This window comes from Solea senegalensis, linkage group LG2 (assembly GCF_019176455.1).
Source record: "Solea senegalensis isolate Sse05_10M linkage group LG2, IFAPA_SoseM_1, whole genome shotgun sequence".
Lineage (NCBI taxonomy): Eukaryota > Metazoa > Chordata > Actinopteri > Pleuronectiformes > Soleidae > Solea > Solea senegalensis.
The window spans coordinates 24708001-24731144 of NC_058022.1; the positions used below are offsets into that span (position 1 = coordinate 24708001).

A 23144-nucleotide genomic window follows, 5' to 3' on the forward strand; every position below is an offset into this window, starting at 1 on the left:
CTGCAAATTAATGTTAGTGACCCAACTATTATTGGTTAGCTAAACACCTAAGCAATGACATGGGGCAGCAAAAAAAAAATGCATATCCAGAAAAAAGTTCATTTTCTCCATTTATTAAAGATAAGTTAGAAGTTAGAAGTTAGAAAGATGTATGATATAGAACCACTACGTGTCGATGCGCTAAACGGTAAAGTGACATACAGTACATGTACTGAACAAAGCAATTGTCAGTGTGATCAGTGGCACCTGTGCTTTTCCTGTTAACGCATGTCAAATTGTCTGTTGTGCAAAAGGTCCATGTTCAGAATGGTGTGAAAAGCACAGGTATTATTTGTAAAATGAATGGTGGCTCTGTTCAATTCATCTTAGTCAGGACAGTGTGACAGAGGCAGCTGAGTGCACTCATTCATCATTAATTGTTTAGGTGCTTTTTTTGACCTGCCATTAAAAAGGCCAGGAGAAAGTTTAAATCTGGATAGTGTAGGTTAGGTTAAATACAATTATTAACAAAGTCAGACACTCCCTGGGATAAAAATATGTTTTGACCAGTTGTAATAATAAGAATTAACTATCTGTAAAAGAAATTGTAACTTAATCTCTTTTTGGAAATTATATGAGGCTGTGGATTATTAACAGTGTATGTAATTATTGTTCTTCACCTGCAGCTATGTTCTAACACATATTAGTGATTCTTAAGATAAGGGACACAACACATTTTAGATCTAATTTATTTTTAAACCATCTACATTTGAAAGTATATTTATTTAATGGTCTAGGTATCAGCCAACAGATTATTTTATGAATTTATTCAACTAATAAATTGTTTCTGACACTTTTTTGTAACTTACTAGGATATAATAAATTGCATGTTCCTTGCAATTACAGTGCCTGTACTTTAATAAATGACAATAGTAAAAAATATATATGAAATTTATGTTTCTGAAACAAAATAAATAAAGTTGTCTGGGGGAAAACAAGACATAAAATCCTGTATATTAGGAGTCTGGAAACAGTAGCAATAGCAAGCTGCGTTGAACAATGTGCCAGCAAGGATCTCTGTTGGTGATTTCAGCCATTGCACTGGTTTCTCTGACAAAATAATTCTTATCTTTCAGTCTTTTGAGGACATTTCTGTTGGGCGATGGCAGTGTTGGTCTCCAGAAGGTCAACATCATAGCTCAGGAGATGTGTGAGGACATCAGACATCCACATGTAGTAGGAAACACACAGGTTTTCTTTATACATGATTGACACAAAACGTTGATCATAGTTTATTTCATGCAGACATTTCTAAATTAAGCTTGGCTGCAGATACAGAGGCAAGAGGAAGTGAGGAAATCCTGTTTTCTGGATATATGGTCTGTCCAAAAAATATTCAGTCAAAAATGTGTAAATGATTCATTGAATTAATTAAAATGTTGCGATACATTTACATCGACAACCTATTCATCAAGTATGGCACTAAAGTATGCTGCCGTGTCACTTTTGGACCATTAAGCTGCTGCCACCTTGTGGTAAAACATTGATTACTAATCATGTCATCATTCAGTCAGAAAAGTAATTGCAGCACTTTTTGCAAATGTTTTGACTTTAATTCAGTGACTCCATATTATCTAAGGTCAGTGCTCTGTTGTTTACTTTGATTTTGTTTTTGAACTATTCTTCTAAAGATTATTTTAGCAAAAACAATTGTATTAGTGAAATAATTGTGAAATATTTCATATATCAGTTTTATTTTAAACATGTTGTAAGTTTTTATACTTATTAGTAGGAAAGAAAGAAAAAGAAAAAATCTAAATGAACCGTGTGGTGCAGTGCTCTAAACTGGCCAGTGGATGTCAGTCTGATGCTCTTTAGTAGGTGAACACACTGTGGATGAACTGATAAATAAATCAGAACAAACCTGTTCGTCTGTTGTATTTGTCTTGATCACGGCATTATTTAATCTTCTCTGAATCTTCAGGATGTGGGCACAGACCAGCAACTGCGTCCCACAGCCATTTCTGTTCATTTGTTCATCAACAGGAAACAAATATGTTAATGTTTATGTTCTGTGTGGCTGTATCAAAACCTGATATTATATCACTCTTCTGTTTTGTCTCAGTATTAGTCACTCTGTTAATGGAGGATGTGAGAGAAAATTCTCATGTTCAGCCAACTTTGAGTTTAATTACTCACATATTCTTATAACCAGACCTGGTGTACATTATTAACATTATTGTAAGACACAAACTAGGCGACTTTCAAGGTTCTTTCCTTAGATACCAAGGTGCCAGGCATCTGGACTGGATTCACTATCTCAAGTATCAGAGCTGGCACGTTGCTTGCCAGAATCTGCGACGATGTCAGATGTCAGGCTTTGTCTCAGTTCTCCTCTGATCTAAGTTGTCTTCAATAAAACCTTTCCACTTAATTCATCACTGCCTCCAGAGGTTCCATCTCTGATCATCTCACCTGATAATCAAATCTCTGTAACAGAGGATAAACACTGTATAACAGCAACATACTCATACTTGACACAGGTCCTGTCAAACTATTATTCTTTTCTGACAGCACACATTGCTCAAAACCTTCATACTGCTGTAATATTGACCACTTCACAGTGAATATAAGCAGCACATATTTCCCTGACACGCTATTAATGACAGTTAATACATACAGAAATAAAATGAGAAGTCCTCCTGCTAACAGGGTTTATCTGGAAATGAGTTTGACTCTATGGTGGGCAGTAGCAAATACATCTATTTGTAAAAGCTGCACAGCATGAACCAGTGCTATATAGCACAACATGTGTTGCTTAAGTTTCTTCAGTAGATTTAATGAAGGTGGGAGTCGTAATTTCTGCATTATATTATCTAAACAAAATGATAATACTTATGTCATATTTTTTAGTAGTATGCTTGCATTAGTCAAAATGTTTCCAAAACCCTTAAAATCCATACAAATCCGAAATCCCGTTTTAATTTAACAAACTGTTTCACCTGTCATCTGCTTTGCAGAGCTGCTGCAGGGTTTTACAGAGGGTGTGCCTTTAAAAATCCTTTAAACGCACCATGTGCTCCTCTGTACTCAATAAAATGCCTGGAATCTTCAATGAGATGCCACAGATCCACTGGTCCTGCAAGTTTTTTCACAATAAAAGCCTTGTTGAAGAAAATGAAAGGGAACAGGGAACCGAAACGCCAGAGTGCTTTGCTTGTCAGTGGAGCTGAGAGGCATTTCTACATCAGCGGTCACTGCTAAAGTGAGGCGTAATGAGAGCACAAGAGAGAGGATTGGTGTCGGATTTGTTAAAAAAAAAAGCAGATCAATGTGTGGTGTAAAAGCTGGAATAAATAATGACTTTAGGAAAAAACAGAGAGTGTCAGTCATTTAATCAGGACGTTTACCCAAGCTCTTGATCCCACGTGACTCCCCTACATCATCAAATTAGCTATGTTGTTATTGTTTTAGATTGAAATTACATACTGTGTTTTTCACATTATGTAATTGTACAGTATGTATGAAATGAGTTCACAGGAACTCATTTCTATAACCTTAAAGGTTCCCGCAGACCATTGTTCCCTTGCTTTTCCACTGCTGTTATAGACCAGAGGCAATAAGGCAAATTATCATGATGACTGTGTAAAGACTGACAAAGCTGGAAATGCACAATATACTCTAGTTACTCTTGCTGTTACTGTAGAGTCTGACAACACGTAGCAAATCAGCAGATACATGCAGTCATAAAGGTTTTATAGAGGTTATTCAGCAAGTGTCAAGGTCACATCCTGAAAACCACTGTGCATCTTTCCTTCTTCTTCTTTTCATTTCATCATCTTGTTACATAAAAGAAAAAAAACCCTGTAGGGACACGAGAGACAAAAAGTGCCTTATCGTCATTAGATTAGATCGTTATCTCGAGTCAGATCATTTTAGATAATGGCCTTGACATGACACAGACCTTCACACATCAGAAGCAGAAAGATACTTAAAAATTTACTGCAACCAGAATGACGGGCAAGTCAAATAAAGACTGATAAGGTTTCCTCTGATGATCTCCCGTACGTGTTACACTATCCCCCTTCTCTTTGCACAGTTCTGCGTGACACATTCAGAAAGATTCATATCGAAAGACTCCAGGGTATGCAAATCAATGTGTGAAGCCTCATATTTACATTTTTGTCATTTAAAACATGAACAGCATAAAACTTATTTTAGTGTTTAGGCAGTAATATAATAAACAATAACAATTAGATCTGTTTTTCACACATAAAGTAAAATGACATAAGAAAGAAAGATCGGTGGGGCCTTACATAAAAGACGCACTCCACAAAACAGGTAAAGTAACAGAATAAAAAAAAAAATAATAATAATAATACTGAGAGGTTTTAAAATGTTAGGGGGGTAAATGTTGGGTTCGGTACACAAACAATAACAGAAGAATCTCTTAAATGCAAATTTTGAGTTAACATCACTCCACAATATTTGATTAAAATATGTCTATGAGACGTTTCTCATGATGGAAGAGGGTGATTCCTGGCCTGTCTAGTTTGATAATAATGTGCTTGTGAATAAACACTAAAATATTGTCAAAAACTATGAGGTGAATCTGAATTGTCATATCTCACTGAGAAGAAAATTACAGATTTGGAGAATACTGATTGTAAATTAGAAAACAATCCAACAAAACATTTCTGAAGCGGCAATACTTAACATGGATAACATGGAACACAACTTGCATATATCACATGAAACGAGACAAAACAAAAGATTAAAAATAAAACAAACAATGTCTTTTAAACATCAGCTAAGATAATATAGGTGATTTAAAAAAAACAACTAAAAAAAACAGGTCAAGTGTTGGTATGTCAGATTTCAATAGGCAACTAATTCCGGAGTGTTTGGGCCTTGCTGGCACAAGTTTGATCATCTATTATACTAATTGGGTTAGTGCATTTTATTTTACTGTTATTTGAATGAGATAATAAACAGTAGTTGGTTAATTGTTACATAACAGTAAATTATAGAAACATTGTACATTGTAGCACAATAGTTATATGAGCCTTATAAAAGAAGGAGGAGCATCGTGGCTGCAACCGCATTGTTCTCTGTCTGCGTTGTAGAGCCATGACTTGGCAAAGATGCAGCTCAGAGGCGACTTCAGCTCGCTTTCCGTTGACGTTTTCTCCTGTTAGTGACATTACGGCCTCATGTGGTGCATTCTCTGCTGGTGTTAGTCGTGAATACACAGTTTGTGAAGTCCAGAGAAATGAGACACAGATGAATGGAATCAGTGAAATTCATACTGTAACTAATGGCTAATCATTAACAGTGAACTCAGTCGAGTCTGCCAGTGATATGATTTGGCGCTGTAGACGCGTCTGGTGAGGAGTGAGTCTGGTGAGTCTGCTGTTTTTCAGTTCGGCTGTTGCTTCCATTTTACAGAAATCACTCAATTACTGTCTTATAGTTGGAGCCTGGCTAGGGTGTGTGTGCGTGTGTACATACACGTGAACCCGATCTGTGGGCTTAACCGCATCGTTAACGTTACAGCCATTCACCGGCAGCATTATCAGATCTTGATCACGTGATTAACTCTGTAGGTACCAAACTTTGGACGGAAAAACAAGGCATATTACGATAACCGGGTTTTTGGTCGTTACCATAAAAGAACCGAAGTTTGGTACCCAGTCCTACGCAAGATCCTGGTTCTGAAGAGTCCGAGTCAGCAGCACTGATCTTGCAAGGCTCGTTTTCTGCTAACAGCTGATAGGGGGAGTAGAGACAGACACCAATGTCCATCACATTGACTCAGAAACTATTAAATTAGTTCCGCAATTAGTCACTTGCATAGTTCCACAAGTGATCTGATATTGGCTCATGTCTAATTGCGTTTCCTGTTCAATTCCTATTAAGACATTTTAGGTTATTTGTGTTTTGAAACAATCCCACTAAGCTGATTACTTCCAGCCTACAGTAGTTACATCAGCACTGATATTTATCTCTCCTCTAAGAATCTAACCTTTGACACATAGACATTTTGACATGTGCTGTGTTATTGTTAGAAGGCCAGGGGGCGGGGGCAACAAACAACACTAATGATGGCTCCTTTACAACGATGACAGGGTTATTGGTCTCACGGTCTGTGTCAAGTGATTTCCTCGGTGAACCAGAAAGTGCATATTAATGTGAAACTTGTGGCATAAATGAGGGTGATGAACAACCATTTCCTGTTTATGAATTTGACACAAAAAGACCCCAGTTGGGGCTTGCATAAGATCATGTTTTGTTATCACAGTACTGTAACAATCTGCAACAAAATGTATTTGCTCTTGAAATGTAACCTGCTGCTTGGTGGACCATCTCATTCTCTTACGCAACACCGCCAACCCCTGCTGGAAACATTTCCTTGTTGATATTATTATAAAACTTATAATAATAGCTATCTACTCAAGGTACTGTCGCCATCACTCTTAAGAAGCTCTAATTCACATCCTGAAGAAACAGTAAACAAAAAACATGTCATGTGGTATCAATAATAGCAAGGCCCCTCTGGGCCTTTGCCCAGATTTTTACGTATGGTAAGAGTATGGTAGTGTTCAAAATCTCACAATATCAAATACTCAATTGAAACAACAACGTGACAACAATAAAAACACAATGCACGACTCATGCCGTGAATGGCGCACACCCAATATACAAAGCCACCACACACAACATACCACAGCCATTTCAGCCTAGCAGCAAGACCTGTACCCACCCTTGCTTCAAATCAGCCAATGAGAACTTCAGGCCCAACTGCCGAAACTGAAGTGAACAGGTGAACTGGTGAACTGCTGTGCGTGCATTTTCACCACTTCACAACGCTGCAGGCAAAGGCCTGGGCTCTTTTAATGGTTGCTCTGTTTGGTCCTCAACCCAAAGATATTCAATTTACTGTCACAGAGGAACAAAGAAACCAGAAAATATTCACATTTAACTTTTTTTTTATTTGATGAAAAATCTCACTCGGAACAGATGAGTCAATTGTCAAAATAGTCACTGCAGCTCCAAAGGTGAGAGTGCAGACTGGAAGAAACAGAGGACTTCAGGTTTCAGCACTCCTATTATGATACAGTGTTTTGTTACAATGTTACAACGTTACAACGTTATAATGTTAAAAGTCTTTATGTTGCTTGCTTAAGTCATATCTTTATGTTGGTGTATTTCGTGGTGGTCACTTTAAGAGTCACAAGATCACATGCATACGATCAGTAAACAGGAAGTAAGTGAGCATGACTCTTATGCATACATCTGATGCCTTTTTGGTTGCATCTTGGGTATGTATATGTCATTTTATGTGTTACCTACAACCGTGGATCATTACTTTTGGGACAATGTTACAAGTTTGATGCTAGAAATCTACCGGGTTACATATACACTGTTCTTAGGCCTTTCATAAGAATTATAAATACATGAGTAGACGTGTTAAAATACATAAAACCATAAAAACAGTAAAAATATGGGTTTTGATTCACAGTAAAGACTGAGTTATGTTTACGTTTTGTTTGTGTATTAATTTAGCATTGAGTATTGATTATGTTTTTTGTATGTTTTAGTTTCACCTTTCCTTGCAACGTCATTAAACAATTGTCTTCAGAGTCTTGATGTCAGGAAGGCGATTATTTAGCTGTCAAGTTATATACGGTACATATACCGAGGACAGCATATACGGCAAGAGGTATTAAGTTCAGTATCCACTTTTCCAGCATGGCATGACCTTGCCCACGCCGGAGAGCAGTATTCTGCTGTAGAGTAGCATAATGCCAGAGCAGTAGATCGCAAGGTGATTTCCGCACGTACTCTCTGTAAGATAGAGTTCTGTGGCAAGTTGGAGTGACCCGCATTCTTTACGGGTGCACTCAAATCACCAGACAGTGATTGAGGAATTCATCCTTAATGAATTGGGTAATGTTCAAAAGCAAAAAGCAAGTATCATTCTCTCGCATAGCTTAAAAAGTAGTGTTGGGAAGTTCGACTCTTTTTACTGACTCGGATCTTTTACTCTCGGACAGTAAATTGAACAAAAGTCATTTTGTTCATTCTTACAGCGGGTGGCGCTGTAGCCCTCTTGTGGACAGTGGTTCTCAAACATATGAAAACCTAGGAAAGCAAATACACAGCACAATAAAGTGACTTGTGTCCTGTATCCTCCCTGCCATTGTTGTGACGAGGTAGTTGTCAAGTCAAGTGAGTCCTGAACTAATCATTTCTGTTTCCTGTCCTGCTGACTGAGCTTATGGAGCTACCTGCCATGTGGCGAAAGAAGGTACTGCATGAAAATGAACCAATCACTCACTGAGACGACTCATTACTCCCAAGTCATATAAAAGATTAGTTCATATTGAATTAATATTAGAATAGTTTTTGTTACTTTATTATAGATTTGTTTGGACATAGTGTGGCTGCCACACATTATTGTGGCCAAATGAGTGCCAAGGGATGCAGACAGGATTCCGTTGTTTGCTTGCATGTATTTAAGGCTCAATATGAAGTACTGCTCCTGATATTACTACTAAAACTCATCATGAATGTCAGAATGTCAACATGTTGAGGGTCTCTGTGGCTGCTGTGTGATCCCATTGAAAGGTGGTCTCTAGTTAAGCTTGTGTAACCTGCAGAATGTAACACTGACTTGCAAATTCTTCTGTCCACGGCAATTCAATGCTAAGGTTTAAGAATGTGACACATTTGACAACAAAATGCTACTAGGGGCTTTATAGCACTCCAGGGGAGATACAGTGTACTGTATATGCAACTGCATAGTGGCAAAAGTGTTTTTTTTTTATTATTTTTTTAAATTAAGTATGAATCATTCCTTTGGTTAGTGTTTGTTGGTTGTTCTTTAACTTTAAAGTTAAACATTACACATGTCAGATGGAGACAGTCATGAAGGTAACTCTGCAGAGTTGGATCCTGTGAAGGTAAGAACAGCCCTGTTTTATAATATCTTTATTGAACAGTGAACATTTCATAGAGAATATATTAATAACAAATTAAAGGTTTAGTGTAGTTTGTAAATCTTGAACTCTTTTTTTTGCTCCGAAGTAAGCAGCATCAGTAAAACCTGGTCATGTGCAACACGTTGACATAAAGTGCACAAAAATATATGACATTGGTATATTTGTTTTAACTTTCACTACATTAGAGTTGATTTGAAGATGTCTGACATAAATGTGACCCTTTCTGATTTAAAATGTATTTTAAAAAACAACAACAAAAAACACTAATTGTGGCAGTCTAAAAAGGCGTGTACTATGTTTGTGTATTTGGACACTGTAGTTGTGTTTTTTTTCACCAAACTGAACTTAACGGACTGAAGTTAACAGCTAGTTACCATAAATTCTGAGCTGAATTGAAATATGGACTCACCAACCTGCCCACTTATAAATATAAGACAATACTTTTTCTTCACAAACAAAGGATACCCCTAAACCCCTTGTGTCACTATCCGGAAAAACATTATTACCATTTTCTTTTATTTTTTTGCAAAAAAATGGAAAACATACTTACATTTATAAATTCTGTATGGAAATAAACATTTCAGGCTGAAGAGGACACATTGTGTAACAAAGAGATAGAGAGACCAAACAGTAGACAGCACAAACAACCCAGTGTGTTTTAATGTATTTTTACAGTGTTATGAGGACCATCCCCATGAGGGAAATTCAGATGTTACAGAAGTATGAAAAAAAAACCTTTATATGATAATAATAAAATAATATATATATATATATAATATAAACTATAATAATATACATTTAAACAGTAAAACATACTTGTGATTATTATTAGTATTAAAAAGCATATGTCGTATGTAAAAATAATTTTTCTTTCATATCCTCAGAATAAGCCTTTTATATGTACTGTAGGAGGGTCGGCCTGTTGGGCAGTGGCACAGTTTCAATCCCAAATTAACTTTCTGTGTGGAGTTTGTAAGTTCTGTGAGCATCTCCGGGTTCCTCCAACAGTCAAAAACAAGCAGAGGTTAATTGGACTCTCCAAACTGAATGAACAGTTGTTTGTTTAAGCAGTAGCTTACTACACAAACGATAAAATGCAACAAATGGTGGACTTCCTGATCACAACTCCTTTTCCTGTCCAAGCCTGTCAGGGAACTACGGTGGCCGTATGGTGGCACCCATTTTAAGCATGCTCTAGAGCAGCGTTTCTCAAAGTGTGGTTCCCGGACCGCTGGTGGTCTGTGAGCGACCCCTAGTGGTCCGAGAGGTTACAAGCAAGTAACATATCATGTTTTAAAATTTAAAATGTCAGTGTTTTAATTAATTAATATAATATAATTATATTTGTGTATCCCAATCATACGGAAACGCATTGCATTCATTTAAAAAAAACAAACAAACAAAAAAACGTTTTTTCTGAGTAAATAATACTTTTTTTTCCTGTTTTCTGTCTAATGTTTTTTCATGTTTTTCTGTCAATTTTTTTTCTGTTTTTTGGATTAATTTTTTTTTCTGTTTTTCGTGCTAATTTCCCCGTTTTTCGGAGTAATAATTATAGGGAAGGCGATGAGTGGAAGACGGCTTTCAACACTCCCACCGGCCACTACAAGTATCTGGTGATGCCCTTCGGCCTTACCAACGCTCTTGCCATCTTCAAAACTTTAGTGAACGATGCACTCAGGGACATGCTCAATAAGTTTGTTTTTGACTGTTTGGACAATATCCTCATCTTCTCCCGGTCCAGAGCTGAGCATGTTCACTACGTCCAGGTGGTACTGCAATGTCTCTTCAACAATTCACTCTTTGTCAAGGTAGAGAAGTGTGAGTTTTACGCTTCATCTGTCTCCTTTCTGGGGTACGTCGTGGGAAGGGGGACCGTTGAGATGGATCCTGCCTGACTCCTGCAAACAGCTTCAGCGCTTCCTTGGGTCATCACCTGGGCTACAGCTTTGTGGCAGCCCCCCTCAAGCCCCGGAGTACCAACCTTGACAGAGGGTCTGGCTCTCTACCCGTCATCTTCCTCTGAGGGTGGAGTCCAAGAAGCTGGCTCCTCGCTTTGTCGGGCTGTTCGAAGTCCAAAAGATCATCAACCCAGTGGCAGTGAGGCTCAAGCTCCCCAGGTCCATGCGGGTCCATCCCACCTTCCATGTCTCCAAGATTAAACCGGTACAAGAGAGCGCTCTTGTTCCTGTTTCTCCGCCTCCTAGCCTCATTGATGGGGGGTCCGCTTACACTGTTCGTCGTGTCACGCGGTCCCGGTGGCGTGGTAGAGGGCTGGGAGGGCTACGGTCCGGAGGAGAGGTCCTGGGTCCCTGCAAGGCACATATTGGACCACACACTCATCACAGAGTTCCATCAACACCTCCCGGATCAGCCGACCAGTACCGGGCTCCTCCACTCCACCCACCCGATGCTGATGACATCGGTCCCGGTCCCGCCCTCCTCTGAGGACGACGCATTCTCCGCAGCCGAAAATGAGGGGTTGGATGTGGAGGTCTCTGATGAGTATTTGAGTATGACCAGCAGTTCCATTCCTTGATGACACCTTATCCTGAAATATTATATTATACTATTTCCCAGTGTCTTAAACCCAGATCAAAGTAAAACTTGATTAAATTAAACAAGCCGTCCATGTTGTTATAAATCAAACTCTCAATAAAGGAATGAATGTGTTTATTGTTTTAAATAAGCTCTAAACCCAGAAAAAACATTATTCAGTAAATCATATAAAAAATTACTCCGAAAAACCAACCGGCTCCTCCTCGGAGGCGGCTGTCGTCAGAGCTGCGGGGACAGGAACCCACCTGGGGACAAAAAATGACTCTGAGAAACAGAAAAAAATAAATTACTCTGAAAAACAGATCAACACATAAATTACTCAGAAAAACAAACCAAATTTTTTTTTTTTTTCAAGTGAATGCAATGCGCTTCCGTTACAATCAGACACTCTGGATAATGGATAATTAGAAGTCAGTATCACCCAAATAAAATCTATCGTTTTTTTGGTCCACCTTTCAATTTTTTAAGCTGTAATGTTCCTGTTGTGTGAGAAATGTAAAAGTTCCAAAGCACATGACAGTTTTTATCTTTCATCTAACTGTGAGCATGGAGGAACAAAACCCTACAACTGCTGTTTATTTTTGCATATAAACGTTTTACTTTATTCTTTTTTTGTGTACGTGCCTTGGACAGGGGTTTGGGTCGGGATAGTTTGTCCATATGGACTACTATAGGAACATGGTGACACGAGATGGTCACCTTTCTTAAGCATGCCCTCGGCTAAAATACATAAATGCTTGGAAAACCAATTCCTTTTTTTTTTTCTTAAAGTAATTACTCGTATAAAGACATGTTTATGGGTAGTATATATTTCATTTCTGTCAATAAAACTGTCTCACTGGACCTTCAAAGCACTATAATGTTGACACACACGTCTGTAGGCACAACCATGTTAGTAATGTTTTGTTTTAATATCAAAGTAAAACGTTTTTGAACTGTTCAATTGAATTATAACAATTATAGGATTCAGTTTTCCATAGTTTTACTATGACATTAAATACTTTTTTTATGGCGACATAAAACTTTTATCATCTACTTATTACATCCATCCTGTGATTTAATGTTTAAAAAATGCTAAAGGCCGAAGGGTGTCATTTTTACAGGCTGAGTGAATACAATGAATACTTTGTGCATACAGGGAGTGTCCTGCAAGCATCTTCACTCCTCACTGTCATTGTAGGATGATGATGCTGTATAGTATAGCTGCCCAATAAAGTTTTAACAGCACAACGAGCAATAAAAGTTGGAGCAGTGGTGCAATCGTATTTCACATTTCAGAATGATTCTCTTTTTATATGCATGTGTTGCTGAACACTGACCCCATAAACCATTAAGTATTGGTTAATTTTTGATCTTTTTTTTCACCTTTTCCCTGCTGATTTGAAATGAGTGTGGCATAAAGAGCGGTGATCACTGTCATCTTCCTCGACAGTGGACAAGGAGGACGTGGAGCAGTGTCCTGGAATCAGAGGAACTTTTCTTCTCCAATCTCAAATTTGGAGACATTGATTATCCGTGTCTTCTGCCATCACAGTGTCCACAATGTCCACCACCTTGCCACCTGTGTGTGGCTCCTCTGCCACTGTCTGTTCAGGCAATAGCTGCCTTGTGCCTCCCAGTAACTTTAATGAAATGCTGAGCCTGGTGTTGAGCGTGGTGCTCACTGTGATGCTGGCTTTGGTTATGTTCTCCATGGGCTGCACTGTGGATGCTAAAAAGCTGTGGGGACACATCAAGAGACCCTGGGGCATCATCATTGGTTTCCTCTGTCAGTTCGGCATCATGCCTTTCACAGCATTTGCCTTGGCGTTGGCCTTTAATGTGCTGCCCGTGCAGGCTGTCGCCATCATCATCATGGGCTGCTGTCCTGGAGGCTCCGGCTCCAACATTATCTGCTACTGGCTGGATGGAGACATGGACCTCAGGTAAGAAACCAGGCGGCTTTGTTGGTTTCAGTATCATGTTAGTTAATGATGTGTGGTTTGAAAACCTTTTCCAATGGAAATTCTAGATCATTTTCTTGTTATAATCTAACATGTCACAAACTGAGTAGAACATACAGAACAACAGAAAACAGAAAACCAAGGATATACCAGGTTGAAAGTGCAATAAGAGGCCTCTCGGTGGACAGCTATTAATAATAATATCCAAAGAAATTATGAATTGTAGCAGATTTCAAATTAGCAGCAAAGCTAAATTGAAATCTGCATTGATGGCAGAATTTGACTAGGGCTGTTAATCAATGATACAAAGCTTGTAATAATTGATGTAAAAAAAAGAAAAAAAAGAAGCATATTCAAATGTGTAATAGCATCTTAAAGTCTAAAAATAAAATCACTCCTGTGAACTACAGATGGAGCTTCTGCTCATACATGCTAAATCATGAAAACCCATTCATCCCATTCATTTCCAAGGGAGATTTTGTTGGGAAGTCACCAAATACATTTGGACAAAACTTTTCTAGCTTTATATTAGTATACCATAAATAACATGTATAAAGTGAAGATGTAGATGATTTATTAAACATATGCACCTTGTTGAATTGTCTTGTTCTATTCCAAATATCAGTATGCGTTAAAGAAATGGATGTAAAAAAATAAATGAATCATAAATATTACATTATGCACAAATCTGCCCCGTCTCAATTCATATTGTGAATTGGGTTGCAATGATTTGTCATTTTTAAAAAAAACGTGGGTGAATGTGTATTCATACAGCACAAACTTATTTGATAGCTGCTTTGCACAACCAAGACAATTTGGAGAGATGAATATTTAACGCGGATGAAATAATTGTTAATTTACTGTATACAATGCAAATAAATGTGTACAAAGAACAGTAAAATGAATGAAAACAAATGAATAATGCATAAATTCATGGGTTTGAAACAGACGGATGGATAAAGTCCTTATGCCTCAAGTTAAAAAAAATAAAGACGATGGTAAGACAGAAGTGTGTTTTTACAACTTTTCTACAGCGTTTCAGTGCACAATGTGCAATATAACATACTTTGTTAATCAAGTATTCACTTGCTAGTCAGTGAACCTAGCCATAATGGTAACAATAAACAGTGAATAACACGATTTTTGAAGATTTGTGGAAACCTGAACACACTTGGTTTTCATGTCTTTCCTTGTTTTAACTTTTAACTTTTGCTGGAAGTTGATGGTTTGGGGATTTTGGTTCAGTATTGACCGTGAGTTGAAAGGCACCATAACAAGTGGCGACTACTACATTCTCAGACATGGCCTCCCTCTTATATTTAATATACATATGCTGCAAACATTATGGTGCTAAATAATTTGTTTGACCTCCACTATACCATGTCCTATCCTCCTCAGTATCAGCATGACTGCCTGTTCCTCCATCTTAGCCTTGGGGATGATGCCTCTCTGTCTGCTGATCTACACCACCACCTGGGCTGATTCTGGCACCATCAAGATCCCATTTGACAGTATTGGTAATTACAACAATTTCTCATAGTTAATCACCAGCCCTTATATGTGTTTTTTTTACAGTGTATTGTTTTATACACAACATGAGTATAAAGTGTTTTGGTTTGATAATCATAAAACTGGATGGTGAGGATTGAAATTTTGAAAATGAAATGAAATTGTGTCTCTGCAGCTATCACTCTTGTGGGTCTTCTTGTTCCTATTGCCTTGGGGATGTATTTTAAAACCAGGTGGCCCCGCATAGCAAAGAAGATCCTCAAGGTAAGAATACTTAATATTATATACACTGACATGGCCCTTTCCTAATGAAAAAAGTGTGCATGGTTATCAGAATTAGAATGGTTTATTAATACCGTACGGGAAATTGGGTGCGCTTCATTTGCTCCTTCAGAGTTCAAATAACACTCAGGAGGAAAATAAGGAATACGATTAAGAAAATACAATAGTAGCAGCAGATAAAATATATGTATACCTTAACATGAAATATAAACGTGACAAAATAATGATATGTCGTCTGGACACAGGTGGGGTCCATTGCAGGCTTTGCTCTCATACTCATCATCGCTGTGGTTGGAGGAATCCTGTACCAGTCCTCCTGGATTATTGCTCCTGCTCTATGGATTATCGGCACAATCTACCCTTTCATTGGTTTCAGCCTGGGGTTCCTCCTGGCACGCTTTACGGGTCAACCCTGGCACAGGTAGGTTCTTATAACAACTTATAACAAAAATAACTTAACTGGTCTTCATGTTTTGGATGCTGCTGGTCACTCAAACTACATAAGGGAAAAACATGTCATCCATATTGAGGCTCATCTCAAAAAAATTGTTCAGTTTATGAGGTTAAATAGTACAAAACTCATTGATCCAGAAAGCTTTGAGAAGCTCAGGAGTTTGGTCTTTTTTGCTTGTATATACATTTCAACTTGCCTTGTCTATTTGCATGTAACCTGGACCAATTTAATATACTGTTATAATTGCTATTTAAATATTTGAATGTTATTAACTCAGTGTATGAGAGCTAGTGAAAGTAATGCAGGGTTCACAGCGTGGTGAGCAAAGAGCAGCGGAACAATATGCATTCAAAGATCCTGGTTCATTTCTTCACCTCTGCCGTTTCTACAGCATGTTGGGCTCAGAGGAGCTATATATATATATATATATATACATATATATGTATATGTATATGTATACAGTATAAACATATGTTTAATAAGTTTAATCTCAGCAAAGTAAATACCCGTTGTACAAAAATGATGCTGCAATGAAGTTGAATCTTAATTTTAGTCAGCTTGTACAAACTTTTCTACATACCCTGGTTTGCATGAAGTTTCTCCCACTTCATGGCCGCTGCGGTCATTGCTATGTCTCCGCTGTTCTCCTTCCCCTTCACATATCGCTCAGTCTGTAAATACTTCCAGTTGAGCTCAGTGAACATGAGGGAGCCACAAGCAAACTGTGTTGTTCATACAGTACATAGATGAAAGTCATTTTAGTGTTTTTCACTTTTGTATATTTGACACTATGGACAAAGTTTTTGACAGTTCCTTGCTTTTTTTTCAGATGTCGAACCATTGCACTGGAGACGGGTTTCCAGAACTCCCAGTTGTGCAGCACCATCATCCAGTTATCCTTCAGCTCATCTGAACTGGAAGTCATGTTTTCTTTCCCCCTCATCTACAGCATCTTTCAGCTGGTGGCGGCAGTCATGTCTGTTGGAAGTAAGTCTGGATGCACTTCAATATCCCCTAAAACAATTTCAGCATTTCTTGTCTTCACATGTTGTCTAAAAAATATGGCTTCACGATGCACAGGAGGCGTTAATATAAAAACTCTCAGCATCTGCACCTGCTCCTACACGACTTTGTCTTTGCTTTGCGAGCTAGCTGAGATGTCTTTGTCCCGTAAATGTGTCTCGCCTGGATGTAGAAACACACAGAAAAGCTCTGACGCTATCTAAAATTCCTAAAGATGAGGAAGTAGAGAAGAACAGAAAAAGGAGCAAACTCCTTATTTAAGAGTTATGTGTTTATGTTTTAAATAACATGCATAAAATTAAGTTTTAATTCGTTTACCAAGCACGGCTTGGAAATGAGTCATAAATATTAGGTGTTGAGCATATGGCTGTAAATTAGTAGCTAAATACGCTTGTCACAATTTGTATTGACTAGATCTTCATTATTATTTATTTAAGTGTTATTTAGGTTTATGTTTTGTACCCTTTGTTTTTTGTTTTGTTTTGTTTATATCTGATCCAGATAGATAGAGTATCATATCAGCTCAACTACCAAGAAATCTAATCCCATAGATCAAGAACATTATTAATGTATTCAGTCAGAGGAATCGTCCTCCTCAAGGAATTTGAATGTTGAAGTCTTGTGTGAAAGAACCGGCATAGGTAAGAAAAGCTCATTTTAGTTGGATGTGGAGCAAGGATACCATGGCAACGGGTCTGTAAGTGGCCTTACAGGCTTGGTAACCATAGTATTTTTTACAAGCTTGGTTATAGAGTCCAGAGTCAGTACATTGTGCGGGGTCTCAAAGTGCTACAGAGATAGCGATTTATTGTTGCCCCATGAGCCTATAGCGGTGTAGGTTTTAGTTTAGGTTGTTATTGGAGCTTTGGTAAGCCTGTGGTTAATATACGGTAGCAGTTTTCTGGCTGCCTAGATTGTCCACACAAGTAACACAATTCATGTGTGTTCCAGTCTTGTACTTATTTGACTATTAAGTTATGAGCTAGTAGCCTCAGTGACTGTGGTCTATATATGTGTATCTGCACAGAAGTTGAGACATTTTCCTGAAATTGTGTGAAAATGCAAATATTGCATTGCCTCCTGCAGCTGTTGTGAGCACATTTTAAATTGTGTCTGTATGTGGTGACGCTGCAGAACATTTGCAGAACCTGTGTAAATATCAGACTTTGTGATTAACCTTCAACAAACAAACTAGCCATGCTTCAGTGTCCAGACCAATGTGAGAAATAAAGAGAGTCTGAGTTTATTTAACATGGAGGAAAAATGTTACAAGCAGAGTTCAAGGACCATGAGTTTAATGACAAGAAAGTATGTGATAAGAAGCTGTATAAGTATTATTCTTAGCAACTAACCTTAACTACTAGTGTGTTTATAGGCTACAATCAGCACGTTTTAGCATTTTTTGCATTTATCAGTTTTCTACTTTTTCCAAAAGTTGGTTTAGGGTATATTGAATTGTAAAGGTGTACTTGCTGAGTGACATCAGTGTCAGGCTCTGACAGTAAATCTAGGACAAACTTTTCCCATATCACAGTAACACTTTATACAAAGTGAAGAGGGAGGATAATGCTAATAAATATAGGCACACTGTATATGAACATATTTTAATGACATTTCATTTTTATGTAATTGTATGTGATTAAGGCTACTACTAAAATAGACGGACAGTCTCAGAGCTCTCATTAAAAGCCAGTATGACGGTGAAATTAAGAGCAAACAATAATACAGTGTGAGTGTTCTTAAAATGGATTTGTTTTATTGATCCTTGAAAAAAATCAAATACAAAAAAGTCAAATAATTTGAAAAATCAAGATCATTAAAAACCTTTTTAAATACTTTGCAAACCCAGTAGGATTGCAATTCAGTAAATTCAGTAGAATTGCATTTAACACTCCAGTTTCATACAGAAATAGAGCAGTTTAAGCTCACTATGGTTCATTGGACAGATTTTCCATGCAGCTGTTTTTTATTTTTGTGAATAATGAATAATTAATATTTGTGTATATACTGTATGTATATAAGAAATATACATATATTTACAAATATACACTCAAAAGAAGATAGATAAATCCTGTTATGAGTTTTTTTGTTAAGTTGACTTACCAGTAATCCATGTGTTTCCCTCTACAGGCTACCGGCTATATAAACGGTTCTGTGGCCGTGGTTTAGCAGATGCAGACAGTGAGGATCCACCATTGGAAGCTGATGATGCAGATCCAACCAAAGAGAAGGAGTATGCTTTGGAAAATGGCGGCTTTGAGTTTGATGGGAATGACAGCAGCAAGGAGAAGGGTAAGGGCAACACCAGGCTGTGACAGTGACACCTCTGCAGATCCCAGTCTTTGGACTGTCACTATGAACACACGCGGAGCCTCAGCACGACTGAAGACAGCTGTCCACATCAGCTGTGAACACACACTGCACCCTGCAGGCGAGAGGTGTGCAAACTTTATTCGGAGTCAGAAAGCGTGTTAGGTCCTGTGCTGATTTGATTAAAACGCTTTCAATCTGACCTTTTCATGCCATGTAAGTGGATTAGCCACATGTCAATATATACTATACTATACAGATATTTGCTGTGTTTTGCACTGAATGCAATATAAATATCAATATATTATGTTTATGAAACTGTTATAATTTTAGGTGATGCATTTCAAAACTTCAGACAATACAAAGTGTGTAGCATGGTTTTGTGTTTAAAAGTTGTACATTTCGTTATTATCCTCTGTTCTCATGTGGCAGATATATTCAGCCATCAGTTATTATAGACCAACTCCTGTTAAGTTTTTTTGAAACATGATTATATGAAGTACTTATACATAGTCAGCAGCTTATATCCACCTGACGGCATTCTGCTCACTCCCTTTACCCAAACTGTTATTTAGTTGTAATCCACAACCATTTTAACAATGTCAGGTAGGAGGGTTAGGGGTGTTAGGGGTCTACAAGATATCTCCTCTGCGGTGAGACCTGCTATGACATATGGCTTAGAGAGAGTAGCGCTGTCTAAAAGACAGGAGGCAGAGCTGAAGATGCTGAGGTTTTCTTTGGGATTGACCAGGATGGACAGGATTAGAAACTGGACCATATTTGTGGGACAGCTCGGTTTGGAGGAAGGAGAGTGATTTCATTGACAACAGATGTTGAAAATGGAGCTGCAGAGCAGGAGAAAAGGAGGAAGACCGCAGAGAAGGTTCATTGATGTTATGAAGGAAGACATGAGGAGAGTTGTGAGAAAGAAGTGAGAGGACAAGATGGAGGCTGGGTGCACTTATGCTGTGTTTCCATTATGGTACGGTTCGGTTTGGTACGGTATGGTATAGTTTGGCATGGTAAAGACCTGGTTCAGGTTTAACTGAATAGTACCTTTACTTGGTAGCCAGGGTGTGGGCTGTGCCTGATGGCTGTGTAGTGTGATGTCGTACCTACCAACAACAGCGGAGGAGCCATGAAGGTGCTTATTATGATGAAATAAGTAATATATCATTTAATGGTTTTATTTTTTATAATTTGTGTTATTTGGGTTTTATATTTTGTTACTTTTTGTTGTTAATTTGATATCACAGTAATTGGGGACGGTAACATCTAGTTAATATAATCACAGGTGCACTGGCACGGGCAGAAGTAACTAAGAGAGAGAGGGTGAGTTACTGGGAGGCTGTTTTTGCTTTTGATCACTGTGATTGCTTTTCTTCATGCTTTGAGCACATTATGATGAAGTTGTCCTACTTCTTCAATAAACCTGCTAAAAGCATTCTTAGATCTCAGCGGTTATTTTATTTAGTACAGCGCGTTGGACAATCAGCTAACACCCTACCCCGACATCCAGCAGCTCTTTTTTCCTGCTCGGTATGTGGCTGTTTGTCAAGTCAAGTCAATTTATATTTATTTTAAATATATATATAACATTTTTTATAGCATTTATATAGCCCAACATCACAAACGGTTTATTTTGGTACTATTCCTCATGGAAACACAAAAAGTACCATACTGTACTAAACTGAACCGGAAACATGTCTTGAGCTGTTTGTAAGATGCTGACTACATGTTTTTAGCTTTTTTTCTGTACCTCATAATAATAACATTATTACATTATATTACATTACATTAAATTAAAATAAACTCTTCCATGGAAGACAGGGCTTAGCACCCCTGAAGAAACCATGGTATTACATATCTGTCCTCTATATTTGTTCTTCATATATTCACAGTTCAAATAATTTATTTGCCCACTGTAAAAACTGGAACAACTCATTAACTTATGTATTTTTATAAATGAATGGCTTATTATATCATAAGTAATTGCAATTAAGAACATTTACTGTCACAGGATGTATGGTGGAAAAAATATTTCTACGAAACCTCTCTGTGTTTCTATTTTTTTTTTTATTGTGTATTCCAACACTGTTTTTGTCGTCTATTTTATTGTATTAATTAACATTTCGGTACACATACTAGTATCAGTGAAATAAACATGTTATTTGTAACCATGCCTTTGTTGTGTTTGTTTTCATTTCACGTAAAGGTAATCATTTTATTGTCATACTTCAACTGACACTGATCCTTGTTACCTCACGATGATAAAAAGAAAATTGGCACATGTAAATCTTTGTCCTTCGACTTTATGTCGTCAAATTTTAGAGATTTTTACAGACCATTCAGTACAAGGTCAGGTACATAATGCTTCGTCTCGTAAACTGGTCACATCTTTTAATGCACTATACAGTTGCAGTTGTTCAAAGTCCAAACTGCAGCAGCAGAGGCACATTTTTAGTCACGAAGCTTAGCGACAAGTGTGGGTGGTCTGGTGAGATACCTTACTCATACCTTTCAAAGAACTGGGGTTAATTTCTTAACCTAAAGTTCTTATTCAACTTTCGTTTCGGTGTCTCACTATGGGATACAGAGACTCCCGTATTGCCAGACAAGCTTATCTCGAAGACCCGTTACCAGTCAATGACCAGTTAAATAGACAGCACACATGCCCAAGGCCGTATGTCACGTCTAATTTGTAAAACCTGGTGAAAGTGTGCGGTGTTGCCCAGCTGGCAGCCGCACAAATCTCTTTAACAGACACACCGTGAAACAGCACCCAAGACGTGGTCATACCACATGGGGAATGAGCACGTACACCCGCAGGAGGATGCTGCCCCTTGCTGTTATATGTCATAGTAATAGCACCCACGATCCAGTGCGACAGACGCTGCTTCGTCAGGAGTTTCCACAAATGTGACGTAGCCCAAGATCCGCGGTCAACAGACTAGCTTGGTGCGCTACCCAGCGCTGGCGGGTCTTACTTGAAATACGGGCGCAGTGCTCACAGGCAACCGGAGATGCTAGGCCGTCTTGGGAGTGTTGCAGCCCAAGGCACGCAGAGAAAGCAGCATGGGTGTCCGCTCCGACTATCTTGCACCCACAGGCGCACGTCTATGGTGAGGAGAAGGGAACAATTAAGCTCCGTTGTTAAAAAACGAGAAGCGGTGAGCAGCTAGTATGGTGGCTAGCTGCAGCAGCTACTGTTTGGTGACAGTCCAGCTACTACACTCAGTCAGCAATGTAGTGTAAGGTAGCGTTAAGGGAACGAATTGTTAGCTCACCCTGCAAACTGTAATGCTAGCCCGTTAGCAACACCTGTCGTCTGAGAGTTGCTCCTGAGTGCGAGAAGAGGTATTAAACTGAAGAGATGACGTGACGTCAGGCTTATAAAGCAGGAGGGATTCCCTCCTCCTCCGGAGGCAGACGTCACGTCTTCCGGCCAGTCAGGACTGGCGTAATGAAAAAAAGCTTCTGGGGGACAAGTGCGGAGGGCGTGTCCCATAGTGAGATACAAAACGAATGTTGAATAACAAGTGGGAAGTCTCACTTTCTCAATTACGAAAAAAGAAATACACATTATAGCGCTCTAAATCCATCATAATGTATTATACACATTTCTGGATTTGTTGCCCTCCTGTTGATTTTGAAAGAAATTGGGTTGTTTTTTTCCCTTTTTCCTTTAAATCCATAGGGGGGCTCCAAATTGTGATATCATTGTATGAAATGCAAATGTATGAATAGTTGAAATGTACATGTATTTGTATGAACAAGTAGTTGACGTTTCTTATATTATATTTGACATTTGACAGTATTGATCTGAAAAAAATCTGATAGGAACTAGTCCCACATGTCTGCTATTAAATGATGTAGCTGTTCTTTGTTAGTTGTAACAATCTCGAGGGTGAAATGTAACTTAACATGAATTAAGGATTTGGACAAATCTACACCAACTTAAACAACTGAACATTTGAACGTAATTATTACTGAGCAGAAAGTGTAAATTTGCACCACCTTCATCAAATGAACATAGGCCCAAAGAATGGCCTTCAGGTCTTAGACAAAATGAATAGACTG

At 38.2% G+C, this 23144-nt stretch overlaps 1 protein-coding gene and 1 long non-coding RNA gene across 4 annotated transcripts; one reads left to right on the plus strand and one right to left on the minus strand.

Annotated features, from left to right (window-relative positions):
- The first annotated feature begins 5331 nt into the window (after positions 1-5331).
- slc10a2 (solute carrier family 10 member 2) lies at positions 5332-21245 on the plus strand. 3 transcript variants are annotated; one of them, XM_044019942.1, is made up of 7 exons: positions 5332-5382; positions 12976-13468; positions 14885-15003; positions 15171-15259; positions 15523-15698; positions 16561-16718; positions 18885-21245. In XM_044019942.1, the coding sequence occupies exons 2-7, from the start codon at positions 13086-13088 to the stop codon at positions 19067-19069; spliced, it is 1110 nt and encodes a 369-aa protein (XP_043875877.1). In that variant the 5' UTR covers positions 5332-5382; positions 12976-13085; the 3' UTR covers positions 19070-21245. The 3 variants fall into 3 exon arrangements, with proteins under 3 accessions (XP_043875877.1, XP_043875878.1, XP_043875876.1); XM_044019943.1 differs by lacking the exon at positions 5332-5382 and adding an exon at positions 8913-8945; XM_044019941.1 differs by lacking the exon at positions 5332-5382 and having other exon boundaries at positions 12303-13468.
- Positions 13392-18930, minus strand: LOC122765591. The gene is made up of 3 exons (XR_006359982.1): positions 18858-18930; positions 16312-16709; positions 13392-13445 (listed from the first exon to the last, which is right to left on the minus strand). It is a non-coding gene; the product is annotated as an uncharacterized LOC122765591 (long non-coding RNA).
- Positions 21246-23144: the final 1899 nt, after the last annotated feature.